Source organism: Dipodomys merriami, unplaced genomic scaffold (assembly GCF_024711535.1).
Source record: "Dipodomys merriami isolate MVZ:Mamm:240054 unplaced genomic scaffold, mDipMer1.0.p SCAF_1, whole genome shotgun sequence".
Taxonomy (NCBI): domain Eukaryota; kingdom Metazoa; phylum Chordata; class Mammalia; order Rodentia; family Heteromyidae; genus Dipodomys; species Dipodomys merriami.
In genome coordinates, this window is record NW_027202270.1 from 142557767 (window position 1) to 142575792 (window position 18026).

The following is an 18026-nucleotide window of genomic DNA, read 5'->3' on the forward strand; positions in this document are numbered from 1 at the left end:
CTAGCTAGCACTCTACAATTTGGGCACAGTGCCACTTCTGCTTTTTCTGTGATTTAATTGGAGATCAGAGTCTCACATAGTTTCCTGCCAGGGCTGGCTTTGAACCTCATCTCAGTCTTCTGAGTAGCTAGATTACAGTCATGAACCACTGGAACCCAGCATATTAGTCTTTTTTATGGTGGGACTGCTTGGAATCTGACTCAGACCCTTGAACATCCTCGGCCAACACTACTGATAAGCTACATCACTGCCATCATAACAGATAAAAGGTCTAACAGGTTTAAACATATCTTTACTATTTTACAGTCATCACTACCATTTGCTTCTCTAATTCTTTTAAAACTATAATCTATGTCTATTAACCAATAATCTTCATTCAACCCTCTCTCTAGCCCCTGCAACTACCAATGTAACTTTCTTCTAGACTTTAATTTTTTTAATTTCAGAATAACAGATCAGAAGTGAAGAACATTGTATCTTACATTGACAAAGACATATTACTTTATTATGCAAAATTACTTGGTGGCTCATGCCTGTAATCCTAGCTACTCAGGAGGCTGAGATCTGGGATTGCGGTTCAAAGCCGGCCTGGGCAGGAAAGTCCGTGAGACTCTTATCTCCAATAAACCACTAGAAAACCAGAAGTGGCGCTGTGGCTCAAGCAGTAGAGCACTCGCCTTGAACTGAAGAGCGCAGGGACAGCACCCAGCCCAGAGTTCAAGCCCCATGACCAACCAAAACCAAAAAAAAATTACTTTTTAGGGAAATTAAGTGTTGATAACTTTATTAGTAATTCAAATTAATTGAAAATGATATGCTTTTTTTCTTACCCCCATCCTCCATCTTGGGGCTTGAACTCCGGGCCTGGGAACTGTCTCTGAGCTTTTGCTCAAGGCTAGCATTCTAACACTTGAGCCACAGCACCACTTCCAGATTTTTCTGTGTGTGTGGTACTGAGGACTCAAACCCAGGACTTCATGCATACTAAGTAAAGCACTCTACCACTAAGCTACATTCCCAGCCCTTATTTTTCAGAGAATTTATATGGAATCTATATCCTGATCTCCATAAATAATTAAGTAAAAGAATGTTGAATCATTTCAGTATCTTCACCTTCAAAAAGAGATGTTGCTACAAGTACTTGATTGTATTTCAAATAAACAATGAATAGGAATTAAGAAAAGATCACTTTAAATCAGTTATTCAATAACCTGATTGATAAAAGAATATGTCAAATGGCTGGGGAATGACAAGATTGCAGAGTGGGCCAAATGAAAGCTAGAACCTATGGACAGAGTAACAACCTGACAACCTTTCATTCACTTCTTTTTTGTTATCAGTAACATTTCCATGAAAAATACTTGAACTCAGCAGTAAGGAATAATTTTATAAATTTTGGCAGACTGGCAATATAATCAAAGTAATGTCATAAAAAATTATCTAGTATCAGTTACAGTTAGAATGGAAAAGAGCAAACTATTAATAAAGGGCTATAATTATCCTACTATGAAATAAAGATACTTAACAACCAAGTGCAATCTGAATCTTTACGATTCAGACCAATTTTCAGACTGAGAAAGAAAAAGCAAAAGATTCAACCATAAGGAAAATAATGTTGATCAACAGGCAAGAATTTAGCTTTAGACATGTTAAATCTGACATAATGACAGACCTTCCAAATTGAAGTATTAGCCAGCAAATGAAAGTAACAATTTCAGAGTGTCACTGACCCAGAGAATTCAACTAAGGGTAGTTTTATTAGCTCACTTGGCAAGGAGACTGAATCCATGTTCTTCAGAACATGGAACCAGGCAGAGCAGGAGAGAAAGAGAGGCAGAATTCACTAGTCTAGACCTAAGTAGAATCATGAAAACTCATGACACATGGAAAAGACAAACAGTAAGAACTGACTCTCTAGAAATGTTAACAGAAGATAGGTTAAAGAATATAACAAGAGACAAAAGGTAATTCAAAACTCAAGAATCATTATACACTATTATCTCCTCTGCTCCAATTTTTCCCCTCCGTTCTTAACACCAAGCCCCATCTACTCAACTCTATTATTTTTACTCAAACTTATCCCTTCATTTTCAACATCTGATTTTTGTTCCTTATGTGTTCTTTTTTTGTCAGTCATGGGACTTGAACTCAGGACCTAAGATTACAGGCATGAGCCACTGGCACCTGGCCTCCTTGTTTTCTCTGACTTGAATTCCTCCAAAACCCTTCAAACTACCCCTTGTTTGACTCTACACATTGTTACCAGAGTGAAAATTAAATATAATAATAATTACTGCTGGCTTGCTTTAACTCTTTTATTATCTGCCAAGTCTTCAGACAAGGTCCTTAGATAGGACCCTACATGCTTCTCTACATCTTTCTCCTCTTCATTTCTATCCTGGCTCCCAATTCCCAGAACTCTTATTCATTTTTGCACAGTGGAAACATAATCCTGGCTCCTAGAAGAGACATATAAGTCATTATCTCTAGGTATAGAACTAAAGAATCACACCAAGTAGCACTTATATACATACCCTTTTCTTATTTCACACTTTACAATGCCTGATTTAAAAAAAAATCAACACATTCTATATACTTCCTAATATCTCCACTGCTCCATGGTACATAATGCTGGATCTATTTTCATAGTCTATTTCTTTATCTACTTCCAGCCTCCCTACCTCTAATCCCTAACCAGAAAATTTACCTAAGAATGAGGAGTGAATTTGACTAGCTATTCTATGCCAATGGTCCAGCATAATGCCTTGTATGTATAAGACACTTTGAAGTCTGCTAATTAGCTAAATGCATTCATTTTATCACATATCTAAAGAACGAAAATATACCTTCATCTGTATCTGTTGAGTCTCTTGATAACTGACATGCATCTTGTTTTGAAATACATTATGTTCCTTTTCTAATGTTCCAATCCGATCTTTCATCCTTGCCATAACCACATTGCTTCTTTCTTTCTCTGTCATCAGCTCCTGAAAGAGTAAAACATGAGGAGGAGGGGAAGATTAAAAAAAAAAAAAACTATAAAGAACTTACTTGAAATGTACTATAGGCCTGTAACCTACCCTCCCCCCAAAAAATGAGTAAAATTATCCTGAATGCTAAAAAGATGTTCAAAAAGCAAAATCAAAAAATTCAAAGGAAAAAAAGACAAAAAAAAAACTAACTCTGACTCTTACCTAAGTTCAGACCATTTTATAAGCATTTTGCCACCAAGTGCTTTAGAAAATGAACTTTTTGGTTTAAAAATTAAAACACTGAGAGCCTAGGATAAATCCTGTAGTGTAACTTGATTACTAAAAACATACTTCAAAAGTTAGTTATTATTTTCAAGGACCTGTTATTTCTGGGGATACTAAAAAAGGCCTAGAAAAAAAGAAAAAAACAGGTCTTGGAACAGAGGGAAAAAAGCTTAATCTCTTCCCTTAGACGAGATTAGATTATATCTGTATTAAAACAAAAGTTTGGGTAAAAGTCAGAAGTCAAATCTTTGTCATCTTCCCAACTCAAATACTAAAAGGGTAATTTCACTTTCTTTTTCAACTGTTATCAACTCCTAGAATATTACCACAGTACATCAAAGCCAACCAATTTGTCATCTGTAGTTATGACTAATTAGTTCATGTCCCTGCTCTAAGAAACTATTTGACAAAACAACTTTGTCATTTATGATTGCTTCTAAGTTAGTTTATATCTTTAAATTTTTTATTTGTATTTGCAAGTTGTTACACTGATACACAATGTAACTAAGAAATATACACATCTTAAGTACAAGTTATCAAAAAATAGCTAACTTATTTTTAAACAGTCTATAAGCAATTGTCACATAAAACTAAGTAACTGTAAGGAAGCAGACTTATCATATCTAAAAGGGTACTTCCATTGATTTCTCATTCACTTGAAAATAACATAAAGGATTTATATTTAAGCAAAGCCTATTCATTCTCTAGATATCATCAAGTAACTAGGTAGGTGGATAAATCATAAACTCATTTCCCCACTATATTTAATTCTTAAATGGAGAAATAAGCACTTGAGGAAGAAAATCAAATTATTTTTAGAGTTGAAATTTTCTTTTATTCTACATAATTTTTTAAGTTTGTTTTGCTTTTTGTTGCTGTTTTGTAGTTTCTTCCCCTTCTAAACTAAAATTAATGGGGTTTGAAGTTGATAAAAATTGTAAACATACTGTTTATAAATAAGTGACTTCTATGAATGCTTTTCATTTACCCCATAAATTGAACTTAAACAAGATTACAATCAAGTTTTGTTCTTATACAGAGAATAGATGTAGGTCTATCTATTTTCAAATAAACTTCCGCTGGGCGCCAGTAGCTCACGCCTGTAATCCTAGCTACTCAGGAGGCTGAGATCTGAGGAGCACAGTTCAAAGCCAGCCCAGGCAGGAAAGTCCATGAGACTCTTATCTCCAATAAACCACTAGAAAACCGGATATGGCACTGTGGCTCAAGTAGTAGAGCGCTCACCTTGAGCTGAAGAGCTCAGGGATAGTGCCCAGGCCCAGAGTTCAAGCCCCACGACTGACAAAATAAATAAATAAATGAATAAAATAAAATAAATTCCCAGGCCTCTCAACAGAATGATAGCATAAGATTAAGATATCTAGTTAAGTACTGTTATTTTAAATTAATAATTCAACTATATATGTCTTGAGTAAGAAACTTTACTACAAAAATTCTGAAAAAAGTTATTTTTTGGTATAAATTTATTATACAAATAATGAAATCAGGGAAAAGGGGCAATGTTTATCCTTTCATTGTTTTGATTTAAGAACTATATCCATTGAACCTAAGAATGTCTTCACCTGGGTTAACTGTTTACAGCGATCCTTTGCTGCAGCAGCATCTTCCTTTAGAGCAGCAAGCAATTTGTCCTTTTCCTGAAGCTGATGCAGAAGTGCAGTCAATTCTCCTTTACTTGACTACAATGAGACATCAATTCAGATCAGTATTAGTTGATATGGCTAATGAAAACTATAAATGAAATAATCTAATATCAAGTTTTTGGGTCCATGTAGAGGTCAATGTACAGCATACAAAGTAAAGTGACTGCCTAAACTGCAAAATTTAGGAAAATCATTATAATGTTTATCTAAAATTACCAATCAATTAGAATTACATATCAAGAAACACATTTTATAGGGTTGGGAAGGTGGCTCAGTGGTATAGTGCTTGCTTTGCATGCATGAGGCCCTGGGTTCCATTCCTCAGCACCTCATAAGCAGAAAAAAAAAAAAAAAGCCGAAGTAGTGCTGTTGTTCAAAGTGGTAGAGCACTAGTCTTGAGCTCAAGAGCTGAGGGAAAGTGCCCAGGCCCAGAGTTCAGGCTCCACACAGACAAAAAAAAATTTTTTTTTAAAACATACACACACACACACACACACACACACATTTTACAAAGAATTATAGGACTTCTCGTTTTAAGCATAAAGTCAAAATTAGCAATATCCCTTCTTTTCCTTCTAGAAGACTAAAAGAAATATGAAACCAAAACATAACCTACCTCCAATGAAACAATCATGTATTTATAATCACAACACAATACTAACATAGAAGTAAAGACCAAACCCTCCCAGGTGCTTAACAATTCTGTCAGAGCATGCCTATTGCTGCAGAGATGCCATGGGTATGTAGTTCTCTAAAGTTAACAAGCATTTCACAGAAGATAAAATCAATGAAAGCCTCAAGGAGGAAGAACGAAGGAAGAAAAAACACATAAACTTTGCGCAGAGAGCACTAACGATGAAGCAGAATGAATGAAAAGAGACTTTTCTCTACTAAGGCCACAAGTCTTTATCTGGAAAGACAGAGGGGCCAAAGGATTATTTCAGAAGAATATCAGCCTGCCTTAGTCCTTCACTATTATCACCTTAAAGCATAGAGATGACCTAAGAGAATGCCCTTCTTAGGGGAGAAGTATTTGTGAAATAAATTTAAAATAAAGTAAAATAAAATGAAAAAGGAGAGTAAGCAAGGCACTAGTTGCTCATGGTGTCTGTAATGCTGGTACTCAGGAGGTTGAGATTTGAAGATCACAGTTCAAAGCCAGCCTGACAGGTAAAGTCCATAAAATTATTTCCAATTAACCACCAAAAAGCTAGCAGTTAAGGTGTAGTTCAAGTGGTAAGATACTAGCAAAAAATCTCAGAGAGAGACTCAGGCTCTGAATTCAAGCCCCAGGACCAAGATGGATAGACAGGATAGACAAGATAAGCAAAACAGGCAGGCAGGCAGGCAAGATGGATGGATGGATGGATGGATGGATGGATGGATGGATGGGTGGATGGATGGGTGGATGGATGGACAAATGGACAAACATTCAAGAGAGAGAGAGACTGACAATTAGACAGAGCAATATAACAATGTGTCTACACAGCCTACTTTAAAAAGGAAAGTTGTAGGAAAAATACAAATGATAAGTGAAAAAAATTAGCAGAAAAAAAGTTGTTAGAGAACAAAAACTATAATAAAAATGTCACCACAATCTTTATTACAGTTTTTGTTCTTTAACAACTAATATAGTTGTTATTTCTAACTAACATAGTAGTTATTTCTAGAAAAGAGAAAAAAATCACCAACAAAACTTCAGAGAGTAAGACCACATAATGAGGTTAAACATAAGCTAGTAAATCTCAAAGTAAAAGTAACAGCATCTCAGTAATTGCCTTCTTACAGGTAGCAAACAGAAAAGAACACACTGCTATAAAAAGGAAGGGCTAGGGTCTTTTCTCTCAAGGGTAGATAGTAGATAAAAAATAAAATATTAAGGTTTTTTTGGTTATTTTGTTCAATTTTTTTTAAAGGACTAAGACAGGAAAGCTAAGAGAGACAAAAGACAAGTGCTTAATAAAGATTATTTCAGTTATTTCAATGACAAAGAAAAGTTCTCAGTAGGGGCTGGGAAGGTGGCTCAGTGGTAGAGTGCTTGCCTTGCATGCATGAGGCCCTAGGTTCGATTCCTCAGCACCACATACACAAAAAGAAAAAAAAGCCGGAAGTGGCGCTGTGGCTCATGCCCAGGCCCAGAGTTCAGGTCCCACAACCGGACCCCCCCCAAAAAAAAGAAAAGTTCTCAATAATAAACATTGGCTTGAAACTAAAGACTAGAAAGACATGCTACATCTAAGAAAAAACTGATAAAGAGATCAGAAAATTACATTATATAAGAATTATATTACAGAAAATTATAGCTGAACTTCAAAAGAAATGGCTCCCTTTATGTTTATACAGTGAGAAAATATAATAAGTAATAAACACTTTATTAACCAAAGAAATGTTCTTACTGTTGAGAGTAGTTAGATAAGTGAAAAGGTAGAATGGTTTTCATTTGAAGAAAAAATTAAACCACTCTAAAAATTTTGGGGTGTTAATGTCAGAGCTTGAAATCCAGGCTTTGCACTCACTAGACTACTGCACTACCACTGAGTCACAGCTCCAGCCTGGCATTCTGCTGGTTATTTTGGTTATTTCTGCCCAGACTGTCTTCAAACCCCAATCCTCTGGATCTCAGCCTCCTCAGCAGCTGAAATTATAAGCAAGACCTACATTGATGCTTAACTCTACGCAAGACTCTATTTAAAGCAGATAAGGATGCAGGTAGGGTGTGCATATACACACACAAAGCTTTAGAATAAGGAGTTAAGTCGACCACCTAATATTGAATACCAGCACCATGTTATCTTAGCTTACATAAGTAACCTTTCCACCATGACAAAGTATATCTGATGATATAGTGAACTCCATAAGAAGAATGTTAAATCCATGTAGTTTTCTTGTTTTAGAGTTTATTTTATATATTTTTAAAAATCTACCACAGCAATGATTCTGCCATGCAAATCACTTACTTTTGAAGGGAAATATAGACATTTTAAACATATACACACTCTGAACAAAGATCTCAAGATTTCTGAATGTGCTATCTTCAATCATAAAAGTATTCCATATATACTATACAGCAATTACTTGATCTTGACTTTAACAATTCTAGTCAAAGCATAGTACAGTTTAGCCAAGTGCCAAATAACTTCAAGACCACAAAAATCGTATTTATTTTTAAGCAACTGGCTCTTGTCAAAACATTACATGACTCGATACATAACAAAAGATACTTAGCTAAATTAAAGCACAAAAATTAGTATAACTATATAAAACAATTTCTGAAAGCACTCCAGAACTTTTAGGCATGACTATGGTTCAGGATATTAAAGACAGGAATAGACAATAACAAAGTTCCTCTGGCTGAAGTCTTATTTGAAGGACTTCTAAACTGTTCACCAAAATCAAATAAGCTTACCTTCTTTAAAGCATCTTGTATCACACCTGACTTCTCTTTCAGCAAGTCTACAACACAAAGAGCCTCATCTTCGGAAAACATCATAGTCTTCAAGGACAGAAGAAAATCTTTAAATTTTACTTCAGCATTTTCTTAATTAAAGAAAAAAATTGGTATTTAGAGGCATAAGAAATAACTTCCGTAAAAATAAAAATCAAGAATTCCTGAGCCAGAAGTTAACAACCAAGAAAAAATGGACTTACATTTCAGGTCAAATAACAATGAATGCTCTAGTCAAGAAGGAGGAAAATGTGTTTATCATCTGTACTACAGAATAATTACACCAAGTAAAAGTTTGCACAAACTGCAGAATGCTAAAATGCCAGTATGTGCTACTCTATGTATCAAATGTATTCACAATATCCTCATTTAAATTTAATAATCCTAAGAGATAAACTAAATCCCACAGATGTAAACTAAATCCCACAGTTGAATAAATTAATCTCTAAGATAATGAAATCTGATCCTATGAAGAGCAAGTATTTACAAGCAATCCTAACACTAAAAGTCTGTATTCATGAAAAACATTCAGAAGTCACCCATTCCTATTTCTCAGGGCTCTCTCTAATAGGCACTAACCTCACCTTCTTGATGTAGAACTGCAACCTATTCAACCCAAAGGAGCCTACTGCTCTTACCACTTCAGTTATATAAATTTTAAAAGGCAGCTGTGTGTATTCATGAGGTTAAGAAGGCACATGGGAAAACTCTGTACTTTCCACACAACTTTACTGTAAACCTAAAACTGCTCTTAAAATTTTCCTATTTTAAAAGTTCAAGGGTAAAAGCCAAGTACCAGTGGTTCAGGGCTGTAACCCTAGCTATTCAGGAGGCTGAAATCTGAGGATCATGATTCAAAGCCAGCCCTGGCAGGAAAATCAGTGAGACTCTTATTTCCAATTAACCACCAGAAAACCAGAAGTAGCACTGTGGCTCAAAGTGTTGGGGCACTAGTCTTGAGCAAAAAGAGTTCAGGGACAGTGCCCAGGCAGTGAGTTCAAGTCCCACAACTGACCAAAAAAAAAAATGGGGGGGGGGGGAAGAGTTTATAACACACAGGAGATAATGGCAGGAAGTAAAAGATAACCAGAAAGCAAAACAGTTGTAGGCCCTAAAGCAAATCAAATTCCAATGTCCAGGTCTACAAATTGAGAAGAGTAGACTGTAAGACTACCTATAAGTCTTTTGGCAAGATTCTGTAAGGATTCTATTAAGTCTTTTCCAATTCACTGATACAATAAGAAAACATTCTGAACCCCATGAAACTCAAAAATGGCATTTTATAATTTAACAGAATATGACATTGTATATATTACCTTTGTCAGTTTCAATCTTCAGTTTTTTAGCCCCAGATTTCTGGATCCCTTCCACTTGGTCAGGTTTAATCAGATCAGTAACTTCTCTCTTATCCACCACAAGATTTGAGTTAGTATTATCCATCAAAGGAATATAAGTAGTTGCATGAATAAGGGGTTCATCTACCAACACTGCAATGCAGGTTCAAAAAAATCATAATCACTGGAGGTTTTATAAAGCAAAAGAAATAAAACATGCAAAGCACGCTTGAAATTTAATGGTAAGTGCAGTTTTCAAATCTCTAATTTGCTCAATTTAGCTTTAAATTCTTATGTCAAAAGTCCAAGAACCAAGTGCAAGTGGTTTACACCTGTAATCCTAACTACTCAGGAGGCTGAGACTTAAAGGATCGTAAGAACTAAGCTAGCCAGGAGAGAAAAGTCTGTGGGATTTCACCTCCAAGCTAAGAACATAAGGCCCTCTCAGTTCAAGTTATGGTACTGCCACCAAAAAAGAAGTCAAAACACTCACCTAATTCAAAAGTACCAAATAGAGATACAGTTGGACCCATTGCAAAAATGAGATGTACAAGTCGTTATGTCGAAAAACGAACTTCACAACTTTGGGGGGAGATGGGAAGGGATGGAAAGGGGAAACTAAGGAGGAGGCAACAATGCTTGATAAGAAATGTACTCATTACCTTGCCCGTATAATTGTAACCCCTCTGTACGGTATTTTCACAATTTAAAAAAAAAGTACCAATATACTTATTTTCTAGTAAATCATTTCAGTCATCTAAAGAATGAGTACATCCTCTAATAGTATCTGAAAACTTCTTACATTTCCTTTAGGTAGTTTATAATGTTTCTGGGGTTCTGTCTTTGGGTTTTGGGTTGTTTGTTTTGTTTTTTAATGGTACTAGGCCTCATGATTGCTTAGAAAAGCACTTGAGCCATTCATTCCCTTTTGGCTTTAGTTATTTCTAAATATTAGTTGATATCACTATCCAATACTATTTGGAAATCACTGTTTAATCTCCATGAAGTTTATAATCAAGCTTTTTCTGTAAAACTTCTGAAAATGTAACAATGCTTTGTCCCTTTTAACAGGATGTCAGCCATATCAACATGCAAATTTTATATAAGATGAAGAATAATGCTATATCCACCTAATGTCTCCAAGTATAATCTTAAGTGATATAAAGTTTAAGCATTACATTGTTTTTTCATATACAGAAAACCATAAGGAAAAAAAATAACCTGAAAGTAGAAGACAGACCTTAAGAGAAAAGGAAAGAGAACAGGAGACTAGAGGAGGGAAGAAAAGGCACAAAAGGATTATAGGGAAGGTAGATATGATGAAAGTACGATATTTGCATGAATGGAAATGTCACAGTGAAATTCACTAATATGTACAATTAATGTGTTAATAAGTATGATAAAAAATTAAATGGAGAAAAAATTAATTATTTCAGAACTATTTTTCTTCTGTAAGTTTATATGCTAGAGGCTAGGAATGTAGCTTAGTGGTAAAGTGCTTGCCTAGACTGCATGAAGCCCTAGGTTCGATTCCTCAGAACCACATTAACAGAAAAAGCCAGAAGTGGCACTGTGGCTCAAGTGGTAGAGTGATGCCTTGAGCAAAAGAAGCTCAGGGACAGCACCCAGGCCCTGAGTTCAAGCCCCAGGGCAGGCAAAAAAAAAAGTTTATATGCTATTTTTCCCCAAAAACTAAGAATGAGAATATTTACAATGTATAAATTTCAGATAAATTTCTTATCGCAAATTTATACTCATTCAGCCTTATCTGTTAAAGCAAGACAAAGCCAAAAAGCTAAAGAGAATTTGACTCAATTAGAATTTCAATTATAACACATATTAAAACTGGGAATTCCAACTTTACAACTTTGGGTGGAGTGAAGGAGGTAGGAAAGGGAAGGGATATATCGTGGGAGAACAAGGGAAAGGATAACAATGCTTGACAAGATATGTACCCATTCCCTTACTCAGGTAACTATAACCCCTCTGTACAGCATCTTTACAGTAAATAAAATTTAAAACAACAAACTGGGAATTCAAAATCCTGTAAAATCTCCAGGGTTCCTCTCCTAATGTACTTCTCCACAATTAGCCTTTATTATATGTACATATGCGTATTTTACCATTTTCTGCCTTCTGTTTCTTTGATGAAAGTTTCTTCTTTCCTGATCCACCTTCTTGCTTAATCTCTTGATGGAAGGGTAATACTTCTTGCTTTTTTGAAGGTGCCATGAGCGTGTCTACCTTTTTCTCCAGATCATCTTTATTAACCATAAACACAAAAAAAAAATCATAGAAAAAAATAAATACATCAAAAAGGTTGTAGTTATTAATCAATGCTTCTTATGAATGTTTTACCACTAAAATCTTAATATCTGATATTTATCTCTCAGCAAGACTTTTTCATTACAGCTTCCTTAGTCTGCTATACTAGCTCTTCAATGTACTTGCCTCTTCTTTTATATCCCACTCCTAATCCTACTATTCCATTACTAATCCTACTCACCCTACAGTATAGTCAGGTCTCTATAATTAAAAATATATATAACATAAAACCCTCCCTACCACTGTAATTTCCAGCCTCTTACACCCATTTCTTTATATAGACAAAAGTTTATACTCCCTTTTCTATCAATCACTTTTCAACTAATTTTGAAACCTAATTTTTATCTCTCACTCCATAAAAGAATTAAATCAGGTCTCCAATGTCCCAAATGCTACATACTATAAATAATATTCAATCCTTATTTCACTATTCTTCACCATTTCATTGTGTTAGTCTTCATCCCTTTCTTAAATTTCCTCTCCATTATGCTTGTGAAATAAGCTTGTACAAAAGGCCAAATATTGTAAATTCTACTTATATGAAGTTCCAAAGGTAGCTGGATTCATAAAGACTGAAAGTAGAATGGTGGTTGCCTAGAGCTAGGGGACAAGGAAATTAGTGTTTAATGGGTCTAGAGATTCATCTGGAGAAGATCACAATTTTGCAGAGGCTACAAAATGAATGTACTTATTAACACCACAGAACTTAACATTGTTCAAATGTTAAGTTTTATGTTATATGTATTTTACAACACATATATACACATGCACACACACAAAAAAATCCAGATATGGTAGCTCACTCTTATAACCCTAGCTACTCAGGAGATAAAGATAGAACAAAAAGTTAGGAGGGACCACCATCTGATTAAGAAGTCTGGATGTAGAAATGTGATGTATGTATATGTATAGAAGGAATGCAGAAATCAAAGCAGCTATTATTTACAGGAATAAGTAACTGGCTTAGGTATCTTTATTCCTCACTTTACTCCTACTTCTCTAGAGTCAGAGACCTACACGATAAAGGTACATTCTCTAGATTTTGTGTGTCACCCCAGCTACTCAAGAAGGAGGATTATAGTCTAAAGCAAGCCTCAGGCAAAAACTCTGACAAAAAAGTAGTACAGGAAAAAAAGGGGGTGGGGGTGGGGGTGGGGCCCTGGAGTACAGCACGTACATAGCAACTACAATACTCTTGGAGTGAAAACCCCAGTACCACAAGAAAAAATTCCTTTTAAAAAAATTGTTTTATATCAGCTCCTAGAATCATCCTTACGCTCATAATATTCTTTATAGTTCTTGTGAACTGCTTCAATGCTGATATTCTTCGGTTATATCTTCAATTTAAATAGATCCTTTGGATGTCCTTACCTATACCAGTGGACTTCAGTTACTATCTTCATCCTTTAAAGCTTCTGAATTATTGTGTACACACATGAAAACCTTATTCCTCCACAATCATGTATCTTACCACATCCTCGGCTGCTACAAGCACCTGGACCACAAGCTGAAAGCATTCTCCTTTCCAATCACTCTAATTTGTCCATTCTCTTATACTAACAACCACATTTCAATCAGGAATTACAAAACTCTTTGTCAAGGCCCAGACAGAAAATTCTTTAGGCTTTGCAAGCCACTACAGATTTTATCACAAGTACTCAAATCTGCCTCTGCACAGGAAAAACTAAGATGTATATAAATGAAGAAAAGACTGTACCAAAACTAAAACCTTTAAAGACACTGAGGTTTGATTCATAATTTCTACATCTCTAAGTATCATCTGTCTATTTCCCTCTAACCATTTAAAATGTAAAATCTATTCTTGGCTCACAGGCCATAAAACACGGTGGGCAACAAATAAAGCTCACAGCTTATAGTCTGCCAATCCTGTCTACACCTTTAACTACCTATCCCTATTATAATGAGCTTGGTCATGTCATTTTTTATTTTGTAAACTGTAACTGCCTCCTAAGTATTATCTCAAAACTGCCACATAAAATCTGCTGTCACAAATCTCCCAAAGATCTCTAAACTATAAATCTGATCACGTAACTAACCTGCTTGAAAATCTTTACTAACAGTTAACCTAAGAAGTCCCAGCTCCTGGAATGAATGGTACATAAAAGATCAAGATCTAGATACTGGGATCTTTTTAGGCTGCAATAAAAACATTCTACATATACTTCCCTCTGTTTTCTCACACATTCTATTCTGTCAATGTGGAATGAACTCTATTATTTGCTTGAAGTGATTCAGTCTTCAAGATGCAACTCAGGCACTTGTGCCTCCTCTTTGACTTTTATCCTTCTCCTTATCCCTCTACCCCTCTACCCCTAGGCAGTACCTGTAATAGCTGCTTTGACTTCTGCATTTCTTCTCTACATATATATACCATCACATTTTGTGACTGGCTTAGGTATCTTTCTTCCTCACTTTACTCTTATTTCTGTAGAACGATTCTTGGTCATAACTGTAAACAACTTGACACTCTTTAAGATAAACAAATGACTTTTTAAGTCCTTTCATACAAAGTGAAATGTTCTCAGTTCTACATATCACTTGCCATTTTTAAGGTCCTTTCCATTGTACAGTTATCCTTTAATATCCCTTTGGAAATTGGTTCCAAAACTTCCCTGCAACACCAAAATCTACAGATGCTAAGGTCCCTTACACAAAAGAGCCTAAGATTTACATATAACCTATGTATTCTTCCCATACACTTTAGGGATTATAAAATACCTAATACAATGTACATACTACAAAAAATGGACCCTGTATTATTCAAAGAATAACAAGAAAAAGCCTGTACCTGCTCAATAAAAGATACAATTCTAAATGGAATATTTTAAACTGATGATTAAATCTGACAATACAGAATTTGTGGATATATAGAACTGACTACACCTATACCTCCCTTGGGTCCCTATCACAGCCATTCCGACAGCCAAAAAAGCCTAGCTTGCACTTACTCAAATCTGAAAATTCCCAGAACTTTATACTTTAAGTGGCCTACTTTAGAACTCTTACAATGGTTTAGACAGACCTAAAGTATCACACTAAAAATTTTATGTATTTTTGTGCATTGTATGACATTACCGGGCTCAAACTCAGGACCTAGGCACTGTTCCTGAGCTTCTTTTGTTCAAGGTAGCACTCTACTACTTGAGCCACAGCTCCTTCCAGCTTTTCTGGCAGTTTGAGATAAGAGTTTCACAGACTTCCCTGCCTGAGCTAGCTTCAAATGGCAATCTTAGATCTCAGCCTCTTGAGTAGATAGAATGACAGGTGTAAGCCATCAGTACCCAACAAAGTTTTTGTATTTTAATGACCTAGTAGTGTCTGTGTCTCCAGCTAATATGTAACTACCTTGAAACGAACTATTCATCTTTGTAGTCCCAGTACCTAGTATAATGCCTCACATAATACAGATGTCCCAATAAGTGTTTGCAAACTGAATCAAAGGAAGTAATATCTTTTCATCTATAATTCCTATTACAAACTAGAAAGCATTGGTTCAAAATTAATGTAGTAATTTCTGACTGATGATAACTACAGATCCTTAGTGGCTTTAGTAAGACCACCAGTTGTTTCGTAAATGTCCATTAAAGTCTTTCCTATTTATATATTTTATTTCCTTTTTTTGGTGCTGTTACTGGGAGTTTGAACTCAGGGCATTGTTTTCTTTGGCATGGCTTTGGAGTTCTACCACTTGAGCCATACTTCCACTTCTGGCTTTTTTCTGATTAACTTGGAATAAGTGTCTCATGGACTTTCCTGCCCAGACTGGCTTTGAACTTGAATCCTCAGATCTCAGCCTCTTGAGCAGATAGCATTACAAATTGTGAGCACACAGCTTTTTCTATAGTTCTAAGATGTTTAAAATACTGCTTTTTGACATTACTTTTTATCAACAATATTGATGAAAGTAAACACATAGTAACTTAAGCTTTCAGACTTAATACAATCATGCAATAAAGTTAAATAGATTACCGCTTCCATTTTTAGACTTCTTCTGCCCTGGTTTCTTCTTTGAGACAGATGCTTCAGAGGGCGGGGTAGGCTGTTTTATAACTGGGACAGGTTCTATTTTTTTGCCAGGAACCTTTGATGCATCAATATCTTTGATGGCCTGCTCCTCAAGCAAAGGTTTTTGTTTCTTTTCCTTCTTCTTTCTTTCCCTAACACCACTTGAAGTTTCAACCACATTCAATGGAACAGGTACAACTTGTTCATCATCTACAGCCAAAGCATCAGATAATTTAAAGTCTCGAGGTACATTCTCAGAATCAGATTCGTGAAGGGTCCCATTCTGAATTTCTTTCTTTTTATTTTTTTTCTTCTCTGCCTTCTTTTTATCAGTTTTTGTAGGAACAAGCTTCTGTTCTCTTTTCTGTTTTGCAAGAACTTCATCATATAACGTTTCTTTCATGAAAAGCCAGAAGAAGAGGAAAATTACTGTAATAACTACTGAAGGAATAAGGGCAATAAAATATGTTGATTCATAAAACTCCATGGTGCTTTTGTTAATGTGAACCTATAAAACCTAAATGGGGAGGCAAGGGAGAAAAAGAAAATCAGTCAAATCTTATAAAAATTAAATCTTACAAAATCCCCATTCTTTTAAGTGCCTTTTTTCCTTTTATTGTATGGTACTGTTGTATACTACTTACCATATGTAAAAATAAAAAGGAATGAAATATTACCACACACACACACACACACAGGACAGTCACTAAAACTCCTAAACTTTAGGGGAAAAAACTGAAATGGATCATTCAAGGCACCACTTACCACATAAAACAAAACAATGTATATGCAAAAGTGACCACCACAGCCCTATTTAAATGTTGAAAAGCACCAATAGCATATCAGCCCCACTTGCAGATTAACTCAATTGTTACAAGAAGTGGGGGGGGGGGGGGGGAGAAAGACCTGTAATCTGAATACTTAGCTTGATCTGCCTTGACTATAGATACATCCTTTACCTCGGGGGATAGTTTCTGATAAAATTAACTCAAAGCAAAAAAGTGATTCTGGTGTTAGGTTCTTCATATAAATTGTCAATATGTATAGACTACAGAAAAGTGATCTGTATTCTAATGTTACCTCAGATACATTGTAGAAAAGGCTATATAATACAGATGCACTTAAAACCTTAGGATAAAGCCAACCAACTTCTGCATTTTTAACGTACAAAAAAAAAAAAAAACCCTGAGAATTTTAATGTACAAAAAAAAAAATCTGAACTTCTGAAACTGATGAAGAAAAACACATAAAGACACAGGCAGTAACTTTCTTACTAGAACTCAAATAGCTTAGAAAATAAAAGCAAAAATTGAGAAATAGGATAGCATAAAATTAAAAAGTCAGCCTGAGCTACATAGTGAGACCCTGACTCCAAAAAAAAAATAATAAGTTCAAGAATACTAATTAAAATTACTTCAATAGTTCCAATATATCAAAGAAGATTATATCAAGTCAATGCAAGCAGAAATACTTGAGTGGAACAATTAAGGTAAGATAATTATGTAAAATTGAGTGAGGAGTCTTAAGACCACACCTATCTTTCTAGTTTAGAGGATTCTATAAATGATGAAATCACTTTCTAAAATCAAGAGTATAGGCTAAGATAATTGAACATGGGGTATGTAATTGAGCAAAAGATTAAAGAACAGACAATAGAACTCAAAACCCCAAATACAATTAGATACAAAAATTTATATTTTGTTTAAAGTAAGTAGGAAAAAGGCTGGGTCATTCAGATCAAATAAAAACATCCAGATTTATATTAAAAATTATATACACATAAAAAAAGCACAAAGTATTTGAAGAAAACATGACAAAATAGGTAAATCCCTTATTAAAGGGATGTTTTAAAGTTTACAAGTATAAAGCTGGGCACCAATGGTTCACACCTGTAATCTTTTTTTTTTAATAAGTTTTTTATTGTGAAAATACTGTACAGAGGGGTTACATGAGCAAGGTCAAGTACATTCTTATC

The 18026-nt window shown here is 35.1% G+C and overlaps 1 protein-coding gene across 10 annotated transcripts in view; it reads right to left on the bottom strand.

Moving 5' to 3' along the window:
* Positions 1-18026, bottom strand: part of Ktn1 (kinectin 1) — a 91027-nt gene that overhangs the window by 59802 nt on the left and 13199 nt on the right. For all 10 annotated transcript variants that reach the window (XM_070032966.1, XM_070032977.1, XM_070032975.1 and 7 more), the window contains exons 2-7: positions 16016-16568; positions 11824-11961; positions 9683-9853; positions 8328-8458; positions 4841-4957; positions 2847-2987 (exon numbers count right to left, since the gene is read on the bottom strand). In XM_070032966.1, coding sequence (XP_069889067.1) covers positions 2847-2987; positions 4841-4957; positions 8328-8458; positions 9683-9853; positions 11824-11961; positions 16016-16538 — 1221 coding nt within the window. In that variant the 5' untranslated portion in view covers positions 16539-16568. The remainder of the gene's footprint in view (positions 1-2846; positions 2988-4840; positions 4958-8327; positions 8459-9682; positions 9854-11823; positions 11962-16015; positions 16569-18026) is intronic.